Genomic DNA, 23,396 nt, shown 5'->3' with positions numbered 1-23,396 from the left:
ATTACAGGTAATGAAAATGAAAAAAAGTAAAAAATTACAGTGTGTCACTGAAGCTAAAATACATCATAGACAATTTGCATTAGCAGAAAGCTCACTTGCTGCTGTTGTACAGTGCAGCCAGTTGGTGAACTAGGTTAACCACAACCTCAAAGCACCGAGACACAAAGCAAGACAGTTCCTGCAGAGAGAGAGAAAATTTTAGATTTAATATTCAAGAGATTTTTATTGTCAGCTGGTCCATACACGAGTATACAGTGAGGTTGAAATAACACTTCTCCAAGACCCATGGTGCACCATAAAAGGCAAAATACAAGACAAAGGACAAACATAAACCAGTGTAATGATGATATACATTATGCAATGGAGGAACGTAAAGTGACTTTGTGCCAGTGCGATGTAAACCGAGCACTGAGAAATAAAAAGAGCAAATGTAATAAAATTATGCAACGGTAACTATAAAGTGAATTTCTGCCAATTGTCCAATAAACAGTCCAGAAGTGAGCCAGTCCATTTTTCAGGCTCTTGATGCAGGAAGGGGGCACGGAGATGTTGAGGAGCCTAACTACCTGGGGAAAGAAGCTGTTGTAGTACTATTCAGCAGCGGTGGTTCAGATGCTTCAAGACCTTTTGCCAGACAGCAGAGGGCTAAACAGTCCATGGAAGGGGACAGATAGTGTGTTTATTGTACAGTTCTGTAAGTGATGGGAGGAGAACCCTGATAATCCTCTGAGCAGTCCTCACAATCCACTGCAGGGACTTGCAATCAGTGACATTGTAGTTCCTATACCAGACAGTGATGCATGTGCAGAGATTACTCGATAGACCCCCAGGAGAGGGTGGTAAGAACAGGAAGGGGGAGGCAGGCCTTTTTCAGTCTCCACAGGAAGTGAAGAAGAAGAAACCTTTATTTGTCATATGCACACTTCAAGCACAGTGAAATTCATCCTCTGCATTTTACCCATCTGAAGCAGTGAACACATGCACACACACCCAGAGCAGTGGGCATCCACACTAGAGCACTCGGGGAGCAGTCAATGGTTAGGTACCTTGCTCAAGGGCACTTCAGCCCAAGGCCGCCCCACGTTAACCTAACTGCATGTCTTTGGACTGTAGGGGAAACCGGAGCACCCGGAGGAAACCCACACAGACACATGCAAACTCCACACAGAAAGGCCCTCGCCGGCCACTGGGTTCGAACCCGGAACCTTCTTGCTGTGAGGCGACCGTGCTAACCACTACACCACCGTGCCGCCCAAGTGGAGACACTGCTGGGCTTTTTTTTGGTGATGGTGGTGGTGTTGAGTGTCCAGAGGTGGTCATCTGCCATGTACACCCCCAGGAACTTCACGCTGCTGACTGTCTGGACAGCAGAGCCATTTATGTGGAGTGGAGAGTGGGGTGGCAGGGCTCCTCCCGAAGTCAACAACCACCTTTTTTGTCTCAACATTCAGAGACCGGCTGTTGTCATGACAACAATCCAGCAAATATTTGACCGCCCCTCTGTATGCACTCATTGTTACTGAGGAGCCCCACCACTGTTGTGTCGTCTGCAAATTTGATGATACGGTTTGAACTATGCTTGGCAGCACAGTCATGTGTCAGCTGGTTATTGCCTACACTGACAGACTGAAGCCTGTCAGTGAGGAAATCCAGGATCCAGTTACAGAGGGAGGAGTTCATGCCCATTAGGCTCAGCTTCCCTACCAGTCTCTGCAGAATGACTGTACTGAATGGTGAACTAATGTCTATGAACAGCATTCTGACATCTATCGTTTTTGCCCAGATGATAAAGTGTGAGGTGGAGGGCAGTTTAGACAGCATCATCTGTTGTTCAGTTGGACCAGTATGCAAACCACAGTGGGTCTAGTTGCTCTGGGAGTTGGGTCTTCATGTGCCTCAGTACCAGCCTCTTGAAGCCCTTAGTGATGATAGGTGCGAGTGCTATAGGCCAGTCAACATTGAGGCAGGACACAGTTGAGTTCTTGGGTACAGGGATAATTCTGGTGGTTTTGAGGCAGGTAGGGACCACTGCTGTACTCAGGGATGTGTTGAAGATGTCAGTTAGAACAGCTGCCAGTTGGTCAGTGCATTATTGGAGCATGCAGCCAGGTATTTTGTCTGGTCCAGCAACTTTGTGAGTTGACTCCACACAGAGACTTTCTCACATCAGCTCTGGTCAGACACAAGACCTGGTTGTCAGAGGAAGGGATGGTTGATTTTCCTCGCAGGTTCTTTCTTTGTGCCTCAAAATGTGCATAGAAGTCTTTTAATGCGTTCAGCAAGGAGGCATCACAGCTACAGGCCTGAGGTGTTGGCTTGTAGTCCATAATGGATTGTAATCCCTGCCACATGCTCCACGTGTCCTTGGAGTCCATGAATTAACTGTGGATTTGTTTGCCCAGGCACATTTTGCCTTCTTAATGGCCTGGCACAGTTTAGCTCTAGCTCTGCTGTGAGCCTCTCCGTCTCCAGACTTAAAGGCAGCATTTCTGGCCTTCACCCGGGAATGCACTTCAGGTTCTGAGGTTAACCAGGGTTTTAAATCATAATAAATTACTGGGCAAATATTTCACAAACAGGCTCTGATGTTATACACACTAAGACACAAAGACTGTCTCACCTGTAAAAATGAGATGAAGCGTCCCATTTGAACCTGACACTCTCCCTCCACCACACTGGTGTCTGAAACTGCCAGAGAGAAAACACACCACAATCAGAAGAATTCATACACCACTTTGTTTGTGTGACATGGGTTAAAGCCTAGGTCACAACCGGATGTACGATTTTTTGGCCATGCGATTTTTGGCGTTTCCCAAATCGCTGCGGTTTTTTTTGTTCGTGGAGAAAGACGCATGTTGGCCATAAGTTTGTCTTGCAACCTGAAATAAACGTAAGCGCCCATAGAGTTTGTTTGACATGACAAAGAACCTCTGCGGCCGGTCTGCGGCCAGTCTACGGCTCGAAAATCAACACGTCACACGCGCGCCCTCCGTGCGTTTTTTGCACGTAGACCGGCCGTAGGAGCACGCACGGCCGGTTGTGACCTAGGCTTAAGGTAAAGTGATGCAGTATCTCTTGCTAAAGTGATGACATTTTAATGAAAAAAACTAATACTGTTTGTCGACAATAATCCATCTTAGAAGAGATATTCCAGATCGGAGGAAAACAAAATTGTTTACCTCCTTCGCCATAGTACAACAAGCCATTGTAGAACTTTGTTTCAGCCTAAATGGGAGACAGAACATCATCTTATCATAATGATCCTAATATAAATCTATCCATCCATTATCTGTAGCCGCTCATCTAATAAAAAACAATTAAGACTAAAATTCCAGGTCAAAAAAATCTTGCTACCAGCATGTTCTATTAATATCTTCATTTGTCAAACTCAGTAAAACTAGTAACTTCCACATACCTCATATTTCAGCTTCTTAACTTCACTGCAGAGTGCTGCATAGACTGTAATGACTTTATTGAGGACCTAAATAACAGAACATAGGCCACAAGGTAGACTGCTGCATTTAATAGTATTTATTTTGAAATTATATAATGTAAACTAATTCTGGTCAACAGATCAGCAAACATATATGACACAAATGGCCCCCACTATGATTTTTTTCTTCCCAAATTTGGTCACCTGCCATGCATTAACTAGCTCTCCCAATCATACAACTACCTACCAGGCAAGGTGAATGCTACAGCATCTTTCTGAACTGCTGTTCTATCTACCCTCTTCTGCATATATAAGCTCACAGATGTCTGTGATAGGTTAGGGTCACTGTGATTGACTGGGGAAACAGCACAGACAATTCTGCTCCCTTGGCTTGTAATCTCTGACAAGAAAGTGAAGACTTTTCTATTGTGCCACATTTGAGCCTAGACACTCATTTTTTTTAAAGATTTTTTGGGGGGCTTTTTTCACCTTTATTGGACAGGACAGTGCAGAGACAGGAAATGAGCCGGAGAGAGAGACGGGGAGGGATCGGGAAATGACCCCGGGTCGGAATCGAACCCAGGTCCCCGGACCCATGGCCCGGCGCCCCCCCGACACTCATTTTTTTAATGGAAAAATACACTTTTATTATAAAATCCATCCATCATCTATACCGCTTATCCATCAACCAATCAAAGCTGACTTGGACGAGAGTCAGGGTTCACCCTGGACAGGCCGCCAACCTATCGTGGGGCTAACATGTAGATGAACAACTATTCACACCCACATAGATGAACAACTATTTAGAGTAGCCAGTTGATCTTATCCACATGTCTTTGGACTGTGGGAAACTAGAGCAACCAGAGGAAACCCAGACAAGCACAAGGAAAACATGCCATTTTAAAATTCATACACAAAAAAATATATATTTTTCACTTAATCTTATTGTGTACTAACTGAAAGACTCATGGCAGGTATGTTCCGACATGAAAGGACCCAATCTCTACGCTTTCCTTGCACAATTAAAAAAAAAAAAAATTGTGGCTGATTAAATGATCAAATATTTGAACAATTCTCTTGTCTTGTGGAGCATTGACCTAAATGTTCTCAGAAATACACAGCCAATAGACCCCTTCGCAGTAAACGTCATTCATACGTAAGCGGAAATTGAGCACGCAGCCTGGACCCAAAAAAGACTCAGAAATGCCTAGTTGTTGTGTTGTCAGGTGTCAGAATCGTAGCAGTGATGGGGTTAAAATGTTCAGAATTCCAGCAGGATCTCACCCATTCCAAAAAAAAAAAAAAAAATCGCCGACGTCTATGGCTACAAGCCATCAAACGTGTAGACTGGGATGAAAGGACCATCAAAAATGCGTGGGTTTGCAGCGCCCACTTCATCACAGGTAAGATCAGGCTATTTATTAAATCTTTTTTATTCTTTCTAGTCTTCGTTTATTGATGTAGCAAAATACTTTGGTAACGTTTGTCTGATTAGCTGGGTCATAGTTACACAATGTAATGAATATTGTTAGCATGTTAACTTAGCTTTGCATGCAATTGTGTTTGTAGGAGAGGTCTCGCTTCACTCAAGCAGTCCAGATTTTGTGCCATCATTATTTGTGTATGCCGAAAATCACAATTTTAAAGCAAGGATGGAAAGGTAAAATTGTGTGCCCTCACTCTAAATGCCAACTTACGCTGACTGCTCTAACCTAGCTCCCGCCCCGTTCAGTTTCATTTCTGCTCTCTGCCTCTCGCTTTTTACGCAGCTCTGATTTCTCTTAGCTGCACTCTTTACACTATCATTCCTTTCATGCCATTACCTCCTGCAAATTGCTGTTTAGTGTTGGTATTTGCTGTTGTAGCTAAAGCCATATTGCCATCACATCACTGGCATAATTTGATTAAAACAAAAAGAATATGAATGTCCCATTGTTAATCAAGTTGTACATGCCCGCACATAACAATGATATGCGTCTAAAGACTTGTAGGCACGAAGTTTTTCGTGGGTGTACACTGAAGTCTTGTCAATAAGGTACAAGTATATATCTGGCCATTGTATACCAGGGAACTTACTAACATCGTCCGTCCACTCTTTAATTAAATGCGGATCCGGTAGGCGATGTCCACTTGTTAGAGTTAACTTATTTATGTAGCATTCTCGATCTTGTAACGACAATTGTTTGGCATAATCTGACAGCTCATAATGCCAGTCTATGGGCAGCGCCATTGTTTCTGAGTCCAGGCTGCGCGCGCATCCTGGCAACGGTCGGTTTGTTTACAAACATGCGAAGGGGTCTATAAACTACAGCACAGAGATACAGGAAAATGCCCACCGTCTTCTGTTCAAATATAAACAAAGCTGCCAGTCATTAAAACTGTGATGTGACTTACCTTATTTTCTGTTTTAATTAGCTCCAAAAGGGAAGATTGTTCATAAGGGAGGAGCTGTATAGTGGCAAAATAAAAAGGATTTAAAAAAAGAAAACTAATGAGGACAAAAATTATAATAACTTTAGTGTCTCTGAAATGAAAAAGGAAGAACATCAGCTGGATAATGAAACAAAAAAGCACCTTCAATGCGATTGGATCTAAAGTGAAATCCCAAACATCGCCGATGGAGTCATCCACAGCTTCCTCTATAGCTTTCAGTTGAGATGTGTAGTCCTCCAAGAACTTGTTATAGTTTTTCAGCTGCACTTCTGTGTGAATTTCTATGTTGAGGTTGTGAGATAGAGATAGAGATAGAGAGAGGCCATGAGACAACAAAGTGGCTGCTTGCTTTACTACTTGTACTAACTACATGACATTTTTATATCTGAGGCAGAAAGTAAAAGCAATAGAGGATAACAGCACCTTGCTATGCCATGTACTAAAGTACACACACACACACACACACACACACACACACACACTTTTACCAGATTACAGTGATTAATAGCTAGCGACTCTAGACTACGCAACATTATCATTGTTTTTTTATAAGCTTTGGTGTTGGGATGAATACAGAACCCAGTTTCCACTACCATAATAATGAGAAGTTCTCAGAATTATGACGCACATTCTCATAATAATGGCTTAATATATCAATAACGAGAACATTAACATAATTATGACTCTCAATGATGAGAGTCTATTCACAATTATGATTTCCAGTTTCATAATAATCATGATAATGACTTAGTATCTCAATTATGATGAGAGAGCAGGTCATAATGAGACACTAAGTTGGTCCAAATGAAAACATTCCGTTTTCCAACCATTCCCCCTCTCTTCTGGTGTACCCCAAGGTTCTGTGTTTGGACCTCTTTTATTCATTATCTATCTCCTCCCTCTTGGCAGTATTTTCCATAAATTTAACATCCAGTTCCATTGCTACGCAGATGACACCCAGCTCTACCTGTCCACCAAACCCACCTTCTCTCTCCCACCCACCTCCCTCTCCGATTGCCTACAGGAACTCAGATCCTGGTTCTCCCATAACTTCCTTAAACTTAACAGTGATAAAACTGAGGTCCTTCTCATTGGTGCTAAATCCACCCTTTCAAAAATAAACAGTTTCTCCATTTCCTTTGACAACTCCTCAGTTTCCCCCTCCCCCAGGTTAAGAGTCTGGGTGTCATCCTTGATAGCACTCTATCATTCCAGTCCCACATAAATAATGTCACTCGGTCAGCTTACTTCCATTTACGTAATATCTCACGCCTGCGTCCATCCCTCACACCCAACAGTACCGCTATCCTGGTTCATACCCTGGTTACATCCCGTCTTGACTATTGTAACTCCCTTCTTTTTGGTTTACCTGACAAGTCCATCCATAAACTGCAACTGGTTCAAAACTCTGCTGCCAGAATTATTTCCAGAACCCCCTCCTTCAGTCATATCACACCTGTCCTGCAGCAACTCCATTGGCTTCCTATCAAATTTCGCATCATCTATAAAATCCTACTTTTTACCTTTAAGGCCATCAGCACCCTCGCCCCCCAGTACCTTACTGAGCTCCTCCACACTAACATACCCAGCTGCACTCTCAGGTCCTCCTCCTTCATCCAACTCACCCTCCCACCTGCTCGCTTGTCCACCATGGGGTCGAGAGCCTTCAGCCGCTCGGCCCCTCCGCCTCTGGAACTCCCTGCCACAGGACATACAACACTCCGATTCCATCATCTCACCTCAAAACCCACCTTTTCCGACAAGCATATTCCCTTCAATCTGGAACTGGAATGACCCCACCGTTGCACTTTATTTCTGTTTTGCACTATTTTGATTGTTATGTTTTTCATTTTATCGATTGCTTTTATTATTGTCTTTGTATGGTGACCTTGAGTGTCCTAAAAGGCGCCTATAAATAAAATGTATTATTATTATTACTAGGGTGGCACGGTGGTGTAGTGGTTAGTGCTGTCGCCTCACAGCAAGAAGGTCCGGGTTCGAGCCCCGGGGCCGGCGAGGGCCTTTCTGTGCGGAGTTTGCATGTTCTCCCCGTGTCCGCGTGGGTTTCCTCCGGGTGCTCCGGTTTCCCCCACAGTCCAAAGACACGCAGTTTAGGTTAACTGGTGACTCCAAATTGACTGTAGGTGTGAATGTGAATGGTTGTCTGTGTCTATGTGTCAGCCCTGTGATGACCTGGCGACTTGTCCAGGGTGTACCCCGCCTTTCGCCCGTAGTCAGCTGGGATAGGCTCCAGCTTGCCTGCGACCCTGTAGAACAGGATAAAGCGGCTACAGACAATGAGATGAGATTGCTTTTAGTATTGTCTTTGTACGGTGACCTTGAGTGTCCTAAAAGGCGCCTATAAATAAAATGTATTATTATTACTAGGGTGGCACGGTGGTGTAGTGGTTAGCGCTGTCGCCTCACAGCAAGAAGGTCCGGGTTCGAGCCCCGGGGCCGGCGAGGGCCTTTCTGTGCGGAGTTTGCATGTTCTCCCTGTGTCTGCGTGGGTTTCCTCCGGGTGCTCCGGTTTCCCCCACAGTCCAAAGACATGCAGGTTAGGTTAACTGGTGGCTCTAAATTGACCGTAGGTGTGAATGTGAGTGTGAATAGTTGTCTGTGTCTATGTGTCAGCCCTGTGATGACCTGGCGACTTGTCCAGGGTGTACCCCGCCTTTCGCCCGTAGTCAGCTGGGATAGGCTCCAGCTTGCTTGCGACCCTGTAGAACAGGATAAAGCGGCTAGAGATAATGAGATGAGACGTTCTCATTACGATGACTTGGGAGAAAGGGGGCATTATGCTTTTTTTGTTTAAAAAAATATGTTATAAAGAATGTAACTTTATTAACAGTGTAACAGAATAAACAAATCACAATTACAAATTAATTGGCATCAAATCCAATGATAAAAGTGCAAGTTTTTCAACAAGTCAACTTAAAAAAAAGATACACAGTAGAGTCTATTCCCTACAAGTATGGGGCAATAAGGCTCCAGCAGAAGAGTCCAACTTTCAATTTCATTTTACTGGGTTCAGTTATCACACATTCCGACTGGCTCCTGAGTGATCTGCAATAATGTCTGACATGCTGGTGATAAAGCCATTACATTTTCAATGGAGTGGGGCCTTATAACCCCCTGCTCTGTGCATTTTTTGCTTGTTTGTTTTCCCCAAGTGGTGGAAAAAAACTTCCATACGTCTATGCAAGAAGTTTAGTCAGAAACTTGTTGAGGTGTAGATCCATCCTCATCCTCACCCTCTTACCCTCACTCACTCACTCAGCCACAGTGGGCAGGTCATGTGACTGAACCTAGTAAATGAACTGTGCGGCTAACAAATTAGCCATATTGCCATAATAATAAAAACTCAAATTCAAGGTCACTCTCTCTCTTTTTTAATCTTATTTACTACACTAATTTTCCAAGTTACATCACCGATATCGGTTGCTTCTAATCTGACCAGTCAGTCATTCATTCATTCATAAATCACGAGATGCTATCTGGCTAACAGATGAGCTGAATCCAAGTGACACACTGTCCTGCTGTAATGAAAACAAAAATGGTCGTCTCTTGTATCAGACACATACACAACAACGGCTAAACATTAAAATACAGCCTAACGCAACTGTAACAACAACATAACACATCCAGTTGCAGCACTGGCCAGTTATTCCAGCTACAGTTCGTAACAACAACAAGGTACTTTTCTTTAACATTCACATTTCTTACTCTGAGATCCGTCATCAAAGCGGTCAAACTCCCAGTCGGGAGATATTGACTCCACCGCCATCCCGAGAAACAGCTACAGTCGACAGATAGCCTACAGTGAACCACAAGCAGTACTGATTAACTCCGTGGCCTGATATCTGCTTAGAGAAAGTGAACGACTGTAAACATCCCTGTTCCGAGGTTTCCTAGAGTCAGGTTTGGTGGTTTTTTTTTTCTTTCCCTACCCGTATTACTGGAAATCTCGCACAAGCTAGTAGTGGGCGTGGCTACAGGAAACAGCGCCTGTATCGAAATGACCAGGTCACGTGAATGGAAGCGCCGTTACTTCATACTGTTTCAAAAAAGTTGTGTTATACCTTCATTCAAAACAACTTTAGGTTACGATTCGAAACACTGAATCATTTCGCCAAGTGATTCTCATAAACTGGTTCAAAGCTTCAGAAACGCCCACGTGTTCCATCAGCATAATACTGATTGGTTGCTAGCCAACTCAGTGTGAAATACTAGCCAATAGTCGAGCCCAGGAGGTGGGACTTGTCGTAAAACGGGCACGAAACTCGTGATTGAATTCTGGTGTTGCACTACAAGCATGAGATTTCAAAATAAAAGTAGACGGCAAACACAGCTTGCGTATATCTGTGTAAAAAAAAAACAGGGATTTAATTGGTTAGGTAGAGGTTTTTGCTGAAATGGCGAATGCGCGCTGTAGACCTAATCAAACCTGAAGGCGGTTCTAGACCGGGCTGTCAACAGAATCGGTCAAAAGTGTGGACACACCTACTCATTCATAGGTATGTATTCATTTATTTACATTGCAAGAAGAATACTGAAAACATCAAAACTATGAAGTAACATATGGAATTATGTGGTTAAAAATAATTGTTTTTAGATTCTTCATCAGTTTACCTTGATGATGTTTTGCACACCACGGGCATGTTTCTTAACCAGCTTCATGAGGGAGTCACCTGGAATGCTTTTCAATTAACAGGTGTGCCTTGTCAAAAGTTAATTAGTGCAATTTCTTGCCTTCTAAATGCGTTTAAGATAACCAGTTATGTTGTGTCAGGGTAGTGTTGGTATAGAGTAAATAGCCCTATTCAATAACTCTTGTAATCCATATTATGTCAAGAACTCAACTAAGTAAAGAGAAACAACATCCATCATTACTGTAAGACATTAAGGTCAGTCAGTCAGTCCAGAAATGTGCATGAACTTTGAATGTATCTTCAAGTGCAGTTGCAGAAACCATCAAACACTCTGATGAAACTGGCTGTTATGAGGACCGTCCCAGGAAAGGAAGACCAAGAGTTACCTCTACTGCTGAGGATGAGTTCATTAAAAGATACCAACCTCAGGAATCGCCAATTAACAGCACCTCAGATTAGAGCTGGCATGAATGCTTCACAGAGTTCAAGTAGCAGATACATCTCTGCATCAACTGTTCAGAGGAGACTGTGTGAATCAGGTCTTCATGGTCTAATTTCTGCAAAGAAACCACTACTGGAGGAGGCCAATAAGAAGAAGCAAATTACTTGGGGCCAAGAAACCCAAAGAATAGAAATGAGACCAGTAGAACTCTATATTCTTGGTCTGAGTCCAAATGTGAGACTTTTGGTTCCAGCTGCTATATCGGCACGGCGGTGTAGTGCCTCACAGCAAGAAAGTTCTGGGTTCAAACCCAGCGGCCGGTGAGGGCCTTTCTGTGTGGAGTTTGCATGTTCTCCCCGTGTCTGTGTGGGTTTCCTCCGGGTGCTCCGGTTTCCCCCACAATCCAAAGACATGCAGTTAGGTTGACGTGGGGCGGCCTTGGGCTGAGGTGCCCTTGAGCAAGGTACCTGACCCCTGACTGCTCCCCGGGTGCTCTGGGCTGCCCACTGCTCTGGGTGCGTGTGTTCACTGCTTCAGATGGGTTAAATGCAGAGGATGAATTTCACTGTGCTTGAAGTGTGCATGTGACGAATAAAGGTTTCTTCTTCTTTCTAAGGTGCAGAAAAGGGGGAATGGATGTTATCGGCATGTGTGGTTCTTACCGTGAAATATGAAGGTGGTGGTGTGATGGTCGGGGGTACTTTGCTGATGATGCTGTTAGCAATTTATTCAAAATTGAAGGCACACTTGGGCAGCATCACTACTGCAGCATTCTGCAGTGATGTACTATCTCATATGGTTTATGCTTGATGGAACTATCATTTGTTTGTCAATAGGATAATGACCCAAAACACACCTACAGGCTGTGTAGGGGCTCTTTAACCCAGAAAGAGAGTGAATGAGTGCTGCATCAGATGACCTGGGCTCCACCACTGTCCGATACAAAACCCAAGGTTTAGGATTAATTGAAGTGCAGAGTGGGGGGAAAGCAGCCAACAAGTGCTCAACATGTATATGGGAACTCCAAGACTGTTGGAAAACCATTCCAGGTGACTGCCAAGAGTGTTCAAATCTGTCATCAGAGTAAAAGGTGGCTACATTTGAAGAATCTAAAATTATCAAACCTTTTTGCTTTGTTTACTTTTTTTTTTTTTGCTTTGTACATAATTATTTTGTGGTTTGCATGCTTTCAGCATTGTTCTACAATGTAGAAAATAATAAAAATAATTATGCAGCCATTGTAAAATTACATTTATTTGATCATTACAATTATACAGTTCCCATGTAAGCTCTTTGAGGGGAGAGTTGAACACCTGTAAAAAATAAAACGCACACCACGTGTCTTAGTAAATCCTGCATGATTTGGAAGCCTCCACATTCACGTGCAATTCTGTAATAGTTTAGGCTGGTTATACGATTTTACATTTGCAGAAACCTCCAGCAGTACCATAATAATAAGCTGATTATAGTCAGATGGAGTATGAGCTGCCATGCAGCGCAGGCGGAGGAAGAGGTGAGTGTGACCAGGAGGGTGTGGACGAGAGCCGCTATTGGTTCACCTCTGGGTTGTTGTCATTATCAGAGTGCTGTACCTCAGGGACCTGCTAGTGGAAAGGTCTGCTTTCACCCAACAGCAGTGTTGTGGCTGTGCTTAGAGGTAAGTGTTCATTCAGATTTATTACAATGATGCTTAAGCAGTTTACTGGTTGCCACTAACTTGTGTGGTTTAAAATTAGTTTGCTTGTGGTGTTTTTTTTTTTTTAATGACTTGTCATAATGTAAAAGTAGTTGATACTCTTCCACTACTAACAGGTCTTATGAAATATACTCTTAGAAAACTTGGAACTCAAAGGTTCTCAAGTTCTCCCTCAGGAAGAAGGCTCTATGTAGAACTCTACACCAGATTAGACAAAATCAGATGTTTCCCTATCAAAAATGGTTCCAAATAGTCCTTTGAAGGAAAAAAAAAACTTTTATCAAATGAACTTAAAGAACCACATTTTCTAAGAGTGCATGGTATCAGTTTTAATCTGCATGGTCTGCAAATTCTCATGTTACCCTTTGCTCTCCCATTCTTTCCCTTTCTCTGTTCTTGTTAGGATGGATGACCGCCAACAAACAACTATTCAGAAACATTGCATTAAAACTTCTCCTTTACTACACACACATGCCCTAAGATTTTTCTAAACGTTTCATATCAGAATTTAAATGACCCCCAGGTAGGATACAATTCTATACATGGGCATAACACACAGTATGTCTTCAGTCTAACAGAAATACTACTGAAAGCCTAGAAAGCGATTTACATACATATTAAGTCCTGAGATACAAATTTAGCAAGGTTTTACGAAGACCATGGATTCAGTTGGTGGTCCTAATCAGCATGAAGGAAAATGGACTTTACCCGAGGTTAGAGATGATGAGAGTCAGAATATTCCTCCTCTGTGGTATGGAGGAATTGACACATGCCTGAGTCTCCCCCACAGTCACACGAGAAATCTAGACAAGGGGTACTCTGAGTTGGACCCTTTGCTTCCTAATGATCATTTGTGCCCCTCAGTCCATGATGAGGAAAGAACGTCCACTGGTGCTCTGGCCATGCAGAGTGAATCAGTGTGTACCATGCTGCTTCAGATCCTGCCACCATTCCTCCTGGCAGGCTTTGGTACAGTGATGGCTGGTGTGGTTCTGGACATTGTTCAGGTGAGTATTGCAGGATTGTGGGCATAGGAAGAGTTTGGGTTTAAATACAAGTCTGAGATATTTGTGGTGTTGGCAGCATTGGGACGTGTTTCAAAAAGTAACAGAGATCTTCATCCTGGTGCCAGCATTACTTGGCATGAAGGGCAACCTGGAGATGACACTGGCATCAAGACTCTCTACAGTGGTAAGTAAATGATTTACTGCTTCTCTGCCACTTTATTTACCTCTCTTCCTCCATTTATATTAATTACTTTAAACTTGTTACTATAGTTTCATGTGAGGCTCTGTTGTAAAGAAGTTTAAGTTCTAAAGTTATTTCTTGGTCAGATGTGTTTTGCACAATGTTGTAAAGTGTTTTTTTAAATTCTAAATTAATTAGCCAGTTTACTGTCATAATGACTGATTTATATAAATCCCAAATGCTTTTCCATCGCTACACTTTTACAACAGGTAAATGTTGAGAAAATTGTCTCTTCAAGAGAGAAGTGGAAGCTAATCATTGGAAATCTTGCCCTCAAGCAGGTAAACAACTAAGGTTTTTTTTTTCGTCTTTGTGCGAGCTGTTTATAAATGCTCATATAAATATGAAAAAGGGAGAAAAATCCTAGCCATGATTTGGACATTTCTTATGCCTCCAGGTTCAGGCTACAGTGCTGGGTTTCTTTGCTGCTTTATTAGCCTCTGTTCTTGGATGGGTTCTGGATGAGAAATTGACCATAAACAATACAGCACTATTATGCTGCAGTAGTTTAGTGACAGCATTAATTGCATCGTTATTCCAAGGTAAGAATACAGCATTTGCATGACCTTTACAACAGCATGATATAAAATGTTTTGATTTAAATCTTATGAAAATAATAAAACCAGACAAGGCATCTTATTTTGAAACTAAACATCTGGGTTTGGGATTTATCACCCCAGAGTTGACCATTTTGGCATATCCTGAAGTGTGGGGTGTTTTTTGACAAGTATTTTTCAAAATTTGGGTTCTCACACTTGTTGACCAGCACCAGCAAACTTTGATTCCTCTTTCTTCTTCTCCGGCTTCCTTCTATGAAAAGAGGGAATGTGTCTGGTGCTCTCTGGAGGTTTGTCTGTTCTGGGCTACTGTAGCAGCACAATATGGCAGCTCTGGTGGATCTGCACCCTATGTAGATATTAAGGGCTCGTTCTAATGATTTGTAGCGACATGTAATTATACACCAATGAAAACATACTTATGAATGCTATGTTCCTTTTCTGCTACTAGGTCACCCTCAATCCTACATGGTGGACCTTTTGAAGGAACAGGCTTACTGACTGACCATTACAAAGTGCTGCCACTGTAGTCTCCTTTCAAAAAAAAAAACTTGTACCAGAGCACTGTTGAATTCTCAATTCTAAATTGTCTTAAGGTGTTGATTCATTTTCTGTAACAGCACAGCTCAGACAGTTGGTCAGCTGCAGGGCATATCATAGGTTTATCAGTGCACTCATTCTAATATGTTATCATTTTCTATATTTTATTTAACATTTTGGAAGGTGTTTCCATTGTCAGTGCTTTGTATCCGTCAGAGGTAAAGCTATAACTAAGTTTTCTGACTTGGGAGAGTCTTCATGACCGAGGACACTGTGCTTTTGGGTCTCCCTGGAACATGAAATTCGTGTGTATGTGTGGCAGCACAGTGGTGCAGTGGTTAACACAGTCACTGGCGAGGGCTCCACTGTGTGGAGTTTGCATGTTCTCCCTGTGTCTGTGTGGGTTTCCTCCGGGTGCTCCGGTTTCCCGCCCACAGTCCAAAGATATGCAGGGTAGGTTAATTGGTGGCTCTAAATTGACTAAGAGTGATTGTGCATGTATGAGTGGACAGAAAGGAACTGGCCACCCTACTACTGCAATTCTGTCCAAGCCAACCAAACATGGTTTGCCTCAAGCCCGGACTGGGTTTGGCAGTGACAAGTGTGTGTTCAAGGTAAAGAGGTTGGTGAGGGTTATTGCTGTTCTAAGATAATGAATGGCAATTGAAGTGGGAACATTCCACGTGACTAAATATAAATGGTTAAAAAGTGGTGTGTGGTGGGTATTTAATTTTTTAAATAACTAAATGGTAATATCAATTACTGTGGGATGAGGGGAATAAAATGCTTTGGGAAGTGTTATAGATGTATGTATTTGCATCACGTTACCATGTCGTGAACTTATTTTCCTATAACAGTGTCCATGTGTTTTTATCAAAATTCCCCCCCATGATGGAAATATCATCAGTAAATTGGTCTTGCCGGGCGGCACGGTGGTGTAGTGGTTAGCGCTGTCGCCTCACAGCAAGAAGGTCCTGGGTTCGAGCCCCGTGGCCGGCGAGGGCCTTTCTGTGCGGAGTTTGCATGTTCTCCCCGTGTCCGCGTGGGTTTCCTCTGGGTGCCCCGGTTTCCCCCACAGTCCAAGGACATGCAGGTTAGGTTAACTGGTGACTCTAAATTGAGCGTAGGTGTGAATGTGAGTGTGAATGGTTGTCTGTGTCTATGTGTCAGCCCTGTGATGACCTGGCGACTTGTCCAGGGTGTACCCCGCCTTTCGCCCGTAGTCAGCTGGGATAGGCTCCAGTTTGCCTGCGACCCTGTAGAAGGATAAAGCGGCTATAGATAATGAGATGAGGTGAGAAATTGGTCTTGCCACTAAAGATTCTGTGCCTCTGAATGGTGCACCATGTTGTGTGGATTATATTTTATGCAATATTATGGTGGCTAATCAGACCATTGTAGTGATGTCTTCTTACCTACATGTCATTTCCTCTGTATAGGTATCATTATGGTGGGTGTGATTATTGGCTCAAAGAAGATTGGGATTAATCCAGACAACGTAGCTGCACCAATTGCTGCTAGTTTTGGTGACCTCATCACTTTGGGGTTGCTTGCCATCATCAGTCAAAGGCTTTTTTCTTGCATTGGTAAGGCGGGGGGGTGAGTTTGCTTATATTCAGTAGAGTTTTGCGTTTTAGTTAATTCAAATGGATAGTTGTGAGGTTTTATTTATTTATTTTAAATAGAAAATGGCAAATAAGTTGATACTTTATTCTCAAATTTTGTAGTTTTATGTATTTTTAAATTTCTCTCTCTCTCTCTCTCTCTCTCGTGGGTGTGTGTCTGTGTGTGGCCTTTTTTATATTAAAAAAAAAAAGACCTCTACCCTTATGTTATCTATATAGTGTGTGTCATTTTTCTCTGCCTGACACCAGTCTGGGTGGTAATTACTTTTTGTCATCCTGAGAGCCACAAGCTGCTGTATAATGGTTGGGAACCTATAATCACAGCCATGGTTATCAGCAGGTTGGTGAATCCTGATTTATTGTCAGCTAGCTAATACTGACTTCTGACCTTTATTTCCTGCTGAGCTCTCATGAGCACCAGTATGGATCATTTCTAATTTTAACCTTTGCTCACAAAAATGTATCTATATATGCCTAGTTTATTTTGTGCTTTTAATGGTATAGATTCTAAGTGGGGTACATGTACTATACTGTCTGTCTTAATGTAGCATAAGGACACAATTTTTGTTCTTATGTTGTCAGCATTGGAGGGGTCATTCTGGACAAAACTGTTACTGACTTAAACTTATCAAGAATTGTGGTTTACACCCCTGTGATAAATGGTGAGTGATGAAATAAGCATTTAAAACCATTTTGTTCATAATCAATTTTTGCTCTTTTTTTTTTAATTTATTATATCTGTCTATTTTAGGGGACCATAATTAATTGGACAAATATCAGCATTACTTAATTTACAATTTGCAGAAAGACAACAAATTCCTGTTATTGTGGAATTACTTTCAGATACACTATTGGTACACTTACTAGTGTTACTACAGAGCTTTCACCCTCCATTAAACTGTCCACTAAATTTATAGCTTAATTTACATTACATTTGTAGATGAATTACTGTATATCTGAGACCTTGCTATGTTTACATACTCAAAAGGTGTTGGTGGTAACCTGGCTGCCATCCAGTCTAGCCGTATAGCCACACATCTTCATTTTTACTGCTCCCTGGGAAGCTTGCCTGAGTATGCAATGCACCATCGCTGTCCATTACGCACCTTTTGCGGCAAAGGTAAAGCAAGCCAAAAAGTCATATTTTAAAGTATTACATATTGTTTTAGATGATCCAAATGTTTTTGACTCACATCTTGTTTGAAATTATAAGTTGGTCTTTTTATAAACCACATAACTCCAGCTTACAGTATTACAAAGATCTTTATTCATTATAATATGCGATTAAATTATCGGTATAAGTGGATAGGAGTGGTTGGAATATGAAGGCTATACAGACAAATACATCAAGATTTAGAGCAGGCATGATTTAGGATTCTTAACAAACAACCTAGCTTTTCACAATTTAGCAGAAAAAATATCAAAGCAGAATTGTTTGAAGCTGTAATAGCTGTGCTTCCGTTTTCTTAAAGGGATCCTCTGGCGGATTTATTCTCAAACTTATTTTAAGTGAAAGTAGTTGCAGATTTCAAAAATCAAACTTTCATTTTTGGAGACCAAATAGTGTTCGAGGGGGGAAAAAAAATTATTTAAAATGCCAGATGGGCTTCCTGCACTGGTGACGTATGCGATGACATCAGGTAGTGGTCACTTGGAGCAACTCATCTCTCATCTCATTATCTCTAGCCGCTTTATCCTTCTACAGGGTCGCAGGCAAGCTGGAGCCTATCCCAGCTGACTATGGGCGAAAGGCGGGGTACACCCTGGACAAGTCGCCAGGTCATCACAGGGCTGACACATAGACACAGACAACCATTCACACTCACATTCACACCTATGGTCAATTTAGAGTCACCAGTTAACCTAACCTGCATGTGTTTGGACTGTGGGGGAAACCGGAGCACCCGGAGGAAACCCACGCGGACACGGGGAGAACATGCAAACTCCACACAGAAAGGCCCTCGCCGGCCCCGGGGCTCGAACCCAGGACCTTCTTGCTGTGAGGCGACAGCGCTAACCACTACACCACCGTGCCGCCCTTGGAGCAACTCAGTTGTTATATTCTGTTTACATCATAGTTTTACAAGTATTTTACTGAATTTCAGTTTTTAAATAAGTACACCTTGTGTAGCATATAAATGCCACAATGATGCTAAAAAGAGAGCACAAGCTGGAACTAGACTGCTTTTCTACAGAGAAAATGCCAAGTGTGCTTCCTCAGCTGTAGCAGAGGGTCACCGACAGAAACTGGATCAGACATGAGACCTCATGCTGCAAAATCTTATTTTACATGATTTACAGATTGTGTGTGTGTGCCTGCATGCTTTAAAATCTCGGTTTAAAATGGCTTAACTTGCAGCATGACGTGACATTTTGTGCTCAAATCTTTTTTTTTTTTTTAACTATTTTTTAAAAATAAACAATCTATATGGTGCTGGGTAGATTAACAGAGAATGTGACATGATTTTAAAACAGATTTTAAAGCACAAAGCGCACAGTGTGACATGACACTAAGTTTTTCTCCCAAAACTCCATTCATTTGAATGGGGGAAGAAATGAATGGAAGTGAATGGGGGGGGGAAGGGATGTGCAAAAAGAAAGGAAAAGATGAGTGCTGGTCAGAACTGGGTGCATGTATGTGTTGGGGGAGTTGGCTTGAAGTATGACATGAAGTTTGGTGCGTCTCCGATGAAGCGTGTCCGAGCAGAATGATTTGATTCATGGGCCCCGTTCATTCTGTATGGGGGGAAAAAAAAGACAGAAGAACAAGAGAACGGGTACATCGATCCTAAAAGCTGTATACAAGTGCACTACGCTGGTTGAGGCTGGACGTGTCAGAGTTGGGACAGTGTCAATATCTTTATTTAAGACAGATTTTTCATTTTACAGGTCTCTGCGCTATGCAGCTTACAGACAATTTGCTTTGTGGACTCATTGCTACTTGGGGACAACAGTAAGGAGAGTTATTAGTGTGCTTTCTCAGCACAAAGCAGTGTGAAGCACACTTTCTTCTTATTCTTATTAATTCACCCACTTTTTTGGCACCATTACTCCTACAGCTTTTTAGATATCACCACCTTTCCAACTCTGACATGTCTGGACTGAACCATGCCATGTACTCTCTGTTAATCTACCCAACACCATGTAGATAATGTGAAAAAAAAAGAAAAAAAAAGATTTTAGAGCGTGAAGTGTCATGTTGCGCTGTGAGTTGAGCCATTTTAAACCAAGATTTTAGTGTGTGCAACTGCACACACTGCCACCCACACCTTCTGTAGATCATGTTAAAAAAAAAAATTTTGCAGCGCGAAGTCTCATGTCTGATCCAGTTTGTCGGTGACCCTCTGCCACAGGTGAGCAAGCACACTTTGCATTTTCTCTGTGGAAATGCAGTCTAGTTCCAGCTTGTGTGTGGGTTTTTTTTTTTTTTTTTTGTTGTTGTTTGTTTTTTAAGGTATAATTGTGGCATTTGTATGCTACACAGTGAGGGTGTACTTATTTAAAAACTGATAAATTCGCTAAAATGCTAGCAAAACTATGATGTAAACAGAGAATAATCAATGGAGTTGCTCCAAGAGACCACTACCTGGCATCACCACCGCAGGAAGCCTATCTGGCATTTCAAAGAAAACTCATTTTTCTCTAACACTATTTGGTCTCTGAAAATTAAAGTTTGATTTTTGAAATCTGCGTCTACTTTTACCTCAAATAAATTTGAGAATAAATCCGTTGGAAGATCCCTTTGAGTCGCTTGAATTCACACTTCTGGTTTTCCTTCACCCGTTCTTCTATGGTATTACAGCTGGCACATGATCAATTCTGTTCAAACTGGTCATAGTAATTTGTGGGTTTTAATACACTGTTTGGTCATACATCTGCTTACTTTAGTGTTTTTGTTAAAAGATTTTCAGATGCATTTCATTGTGTCTTGGCAGGATATAACACAAGAACAGCTCAGGTGCTGCTGCTTCTAGCTGTTCCAGGCCATGCAGTCTTTCTCTTTATTATTTATCTGATGCAAGGTGCCAACACCAGCCCAACACCAATCTTCATTACCCTATATTTAGTTGCAGCTCTAACACAGGTAAGAAAAGAGTTTGGCATTTTGTTAAATCATATTTTTTTGAGGTAACAACACTGACCGTTGTCCTAAAATGATTCCTAGGAGAATTCTTATGGGTTCAAAGATGAGCTTTGTTTTCTAAAAGTGTTGATATGCCCCCCCCCCCCTTTTTTTTTTTAGATTGTGTGTGTGTGTGTGTGTGTAATAAAGCATTCCTGTTGATTGGGAAATATAAAAAGCATTTCAGTAGTATGTAATGATCTTTATCGTTGTCTTTGTTTGTCAGGTATTTCTACTGTTGTGCATAGCTGACTGGATGGTTCATTGCTTATGGAAATGCAGCCGAGACCCAGATAGCTTTTCTATCCCCTATCTGACAGCCTTGGGGGATCTACTGGGTACTGGACTGTTAGTTCTTTGTGTTTTTGCTGTGGGTGCTTAATGACAAGGACACACTTGGGTGACTGAAATGGATAAGCGAAATTATGGGCTATATCTTAAACTTTTTTTTTTTTCCTTTTCACATTTTTATTGTTTAATTTTTGTTGGACTCTCCTCCTTGTTCACTGGGGCTACTGAAGCATGAAGACATCTTTCCAAGTCACTGCTGATTCACCTCAGCCTGTTTGTAGAGCAACATTTAATTACTTATGAGTGATGTAAAGTTGGGGACCTTTATCGCTCACCTATGTTCTTATTGTTTGTCAATATACTTAATATCTGTACTCTCCAATCCTTTCTAGAAGTAAAAAGTTTGCAAGCTGTAATTTAAACAGAATATAGCAAACTGAATCAATCATGCTTTTTATTTATGATGGACAAACACGTATGTGAACTAATAAAACAAATTGCTGGCTGATTTTGACAGTCAGCACATACGATCGGAAAGTCTTACCTTTCTCTGGGTTTTACAGAACGAGTGAGCAATTTAAATACTTGAGCTTTCAAATTTAGAATCAGAGTCAAAATTCTAACTGAATACAAACACTAACAGAATAATATGATTTATAAATAGGGGCGTAATCAGTATATAAATGTACTGTTCTTTTTTTTAATCTGTTTTTCATCTATATTTGTAATATTTTATACAAATAAAATATTAGGATACACACATTTTACAAATGTGTTAACTGGACAAGATGTAATGAACTTGTATGTAGATGTAATGAAGTTGCATCTGCATGTGTGCATTTAGAGTTTTTCAATTGTCCTGAGTCTCCTAATAAAGGTGTTCATAATAAAATGGCTAGTGATGGTATTTACTTACTCATTGTGAGAGAAGCTCAGTGTTGTGTGGGTGGTTTTTTTTTGGAGCATTGAATGTTTTTGATATGAATGTACTGATGGACTTTGACAGTCAATGCTAGGGCATCGTTCTCAGTTCTGCATACCACATTCAGGAAAATAAAACTTGCAGACAACCATTAAAGTGAAACAAACTACAACTCCAAATAAGGGAAAAAGTTGGGATGGTATGGAAAACGCAAATAAAGCAAGCAGTGATTTTTCTAAATTTCCTTTGACTTGTGCTTTATTGCAGACAGTTTGAACCCAAGATATTTAATGTTTTGTCTGTTCAACTTGATTTCATTTGTTAATATACACCAATGTTCAAAGACATGGTTAGGTTAACATGGGACGGCCTTGGGCTAAGGTGCCCTTGAGTGAGCCACCTAACCCCCACCTGCTCCCTAGGTGCTGTAGCATAGCTGCCCACTACTCCTCCGTGTGTGTATGTGTGTGTGTGTGTGTGTGTGTGTGTGTTTTGTTTTGTTTTCGTTCGTTCACTGCTTCAAATGGGTTAAATGCAGTGGAGGAATTTCACTGTGCTTAAGTGTACATGTGTGTGGCAGCGGGGGCGTGGTCAAGCGCCGGTCTGTGACAGGAGGGCGGAGTCAGGGAAGGTAAGTGGCAGAATCACTACACCTGACATCAATTAACCTGTGTTTGTGTGTCTTCCCAGTGACCGCGCCCTACTTAAGGAGCGAGAGCAGAGGAGCGAGAGCAGAGGAGCTCTTCCCTGAACCAGACGCCGGGTGTGTGTGTGTGTGTCTGTCTGTTTAAGTTTATGAAGTTGTTCACTGTAAAGTGTGGCAGTAAAACCCCGTTTTCGAACCTGATCTCTGTCCTGCCGTCCTCTGTGCTCCACCCACCCATACAAACTGTTACAGTGGTGCTGAAACCCGGGACCTGGAGCGCAGAAGCCAAACAGCCCCATGGAGTCTTCCCCGTTCGCCAACCTGGTCCACGCCCTCGCCACGGCCCAGCAAAGCCAGCACCAGGCGCTAGTCACTTTCCGTAAGGAGCAGGAGCAGCAGTTCGAGGCCCTGGTGTTGGCCCAGTAAGAGGATCGACAGGCGTTCCGGCACCTCCTCGCGTCGGCGGGGTCCACCAATGCTCCCACCGCGGGCCCGTCCCCCCTCACCCTAACAAAGATGGGCCCGCAGGACGACCCCGAGGGATTGATCATGCTCTTTGAGCAAGTTGCGGAGACCTCGGGGTGGCCGATGGATTGGCGCGCCTCTTCCCCCTGCTAACGGGAGAGGCGCAGCTGGCTGCGCTGCAGCTCCCCGCCGACCGCCGGCTGGCCTATGCGGACCTTCGCCGGGCCGTCCTCCAGCGTGTGGGGCGCACCCCCGAACAGCATTGCCAGCGCTTCCGCGCTTTGCGCTTGGAGGAAGTCGGCCGGCCGTTCGCGTTTGGCCAG

At 42.4% G+C, this 23,396-nt stretch overlaps 2 protein-coding genes across 2 annotated transcripts in view; one reads left to right on the top strand and one right to left on the bottom strand.

The window, feature by feature from the left end:
• Nucleotides 1-9,960, bottom strand: part of washc4 (WASH complex subunit 4) — a 31,030-nt gene extending 21,070 nt beyond the window's left edge. The window contains exons 1-7 of the mRNA XM_060914752.1: nt 9,593-9,960; nt 6,008-6,147; nt 5,828-5,881; nt 3,416-3,481; nt 3,180-3,225; nt 2,621-2,688; nt 96-178 (exon numbers count right to left, since the gene is read on the bottom strand). Of these exons, the coding sequence (XP_060770735.1) occupies nt 96-178; nt 2,621-2,688; nt 3,180-3,225; nt 3,416-3,481; nt 5,828-5,881; nt 6,008-6,147; nt 9,593-9,653 (518 nt within the window). The 5' untranslated portion in view covers nt 9,654-9,960. The remainder of the gene's footprint in view (nt 1-95; nt 179-2,620; nt 2,689-3,179; nt 3,226-3,415; nt 3,482-5,827; nt 5,882-6,007; nt 6,148-9,592) is intronic.
• A 2,473-nt stretch (nt 9,961-12,433) lies between these two features.
• slc41a2a (solute carrier family 41 member 2a) lies at nt 12,434-21,168 on the top strand. Its single transcript, XM_060903213.1, has 11 exons — nt 12,434-12,473; nt 13,521-13,663; nt 13,740-13,847; nt 14,114-14,185; nt 14,302-14,446; nt 16,441-16,587; nt 16,819-16,966; nt 17,209-17,288; nt 17,615-17,746; nt 20,562-20,710; nt 20,976-21,168. The coding sequence occupies exons 1-11, from the start codon at nt 12,434-12,436 to the stop codon at nt 21,129-21,131; spliced, it is 1,320 nt and encodes a 439-aa protein (XP_060759196.1). The 3' UTR covers nt 21,132-21,168.
• The last annotated feature ends 2,228 nt before the right edge of the window (nt 21,169-23,396 follow it).

The sequence above is a fragment of the Neoarius graeffei genome, chromosome 2 (genome assembly GCF_027579695.1).
Source record: "Neoarius graeffei isolate fNeoGra1 chromosome 2, fNeoGra1.pri, whole genome shotgun sequence".
Classification (NCBI taxonomy): Eukaryota; Metazoa; Chordata; class Actinopteri; order Siluriformes; family Ariidae; genus Neoarius; species Neoarius graeffei.
This window is presented reverse-complemented; position numbering and strand designations above follow the sequence as displayed.

Excerpts from the sequence above, each read along its gene's own strand:
- slc41a2a (XM_060903213.1), top strand. The coding sequence starts at position 12,434 with ATGGAGTATGAGCTGCCATGCAGCGCAGGCGGAGGAAGAG. Across the intron at positions 14,186-14,301 it reads GAAATCTTGCCCTCAAGCAG|GTTCAGGCTACAGTGCTGGG; the intron begins GTAAACAACTAA and ends TTATGCCTCCAG. Across the intron at positions 20,711-20,975 it reads TAGTTGCAGCTCTAACACAG|GTATTTCTACTGTTGTGCAT; the intron begins GTAAGAAAAGAG and ends TTTGTTTGTCAG.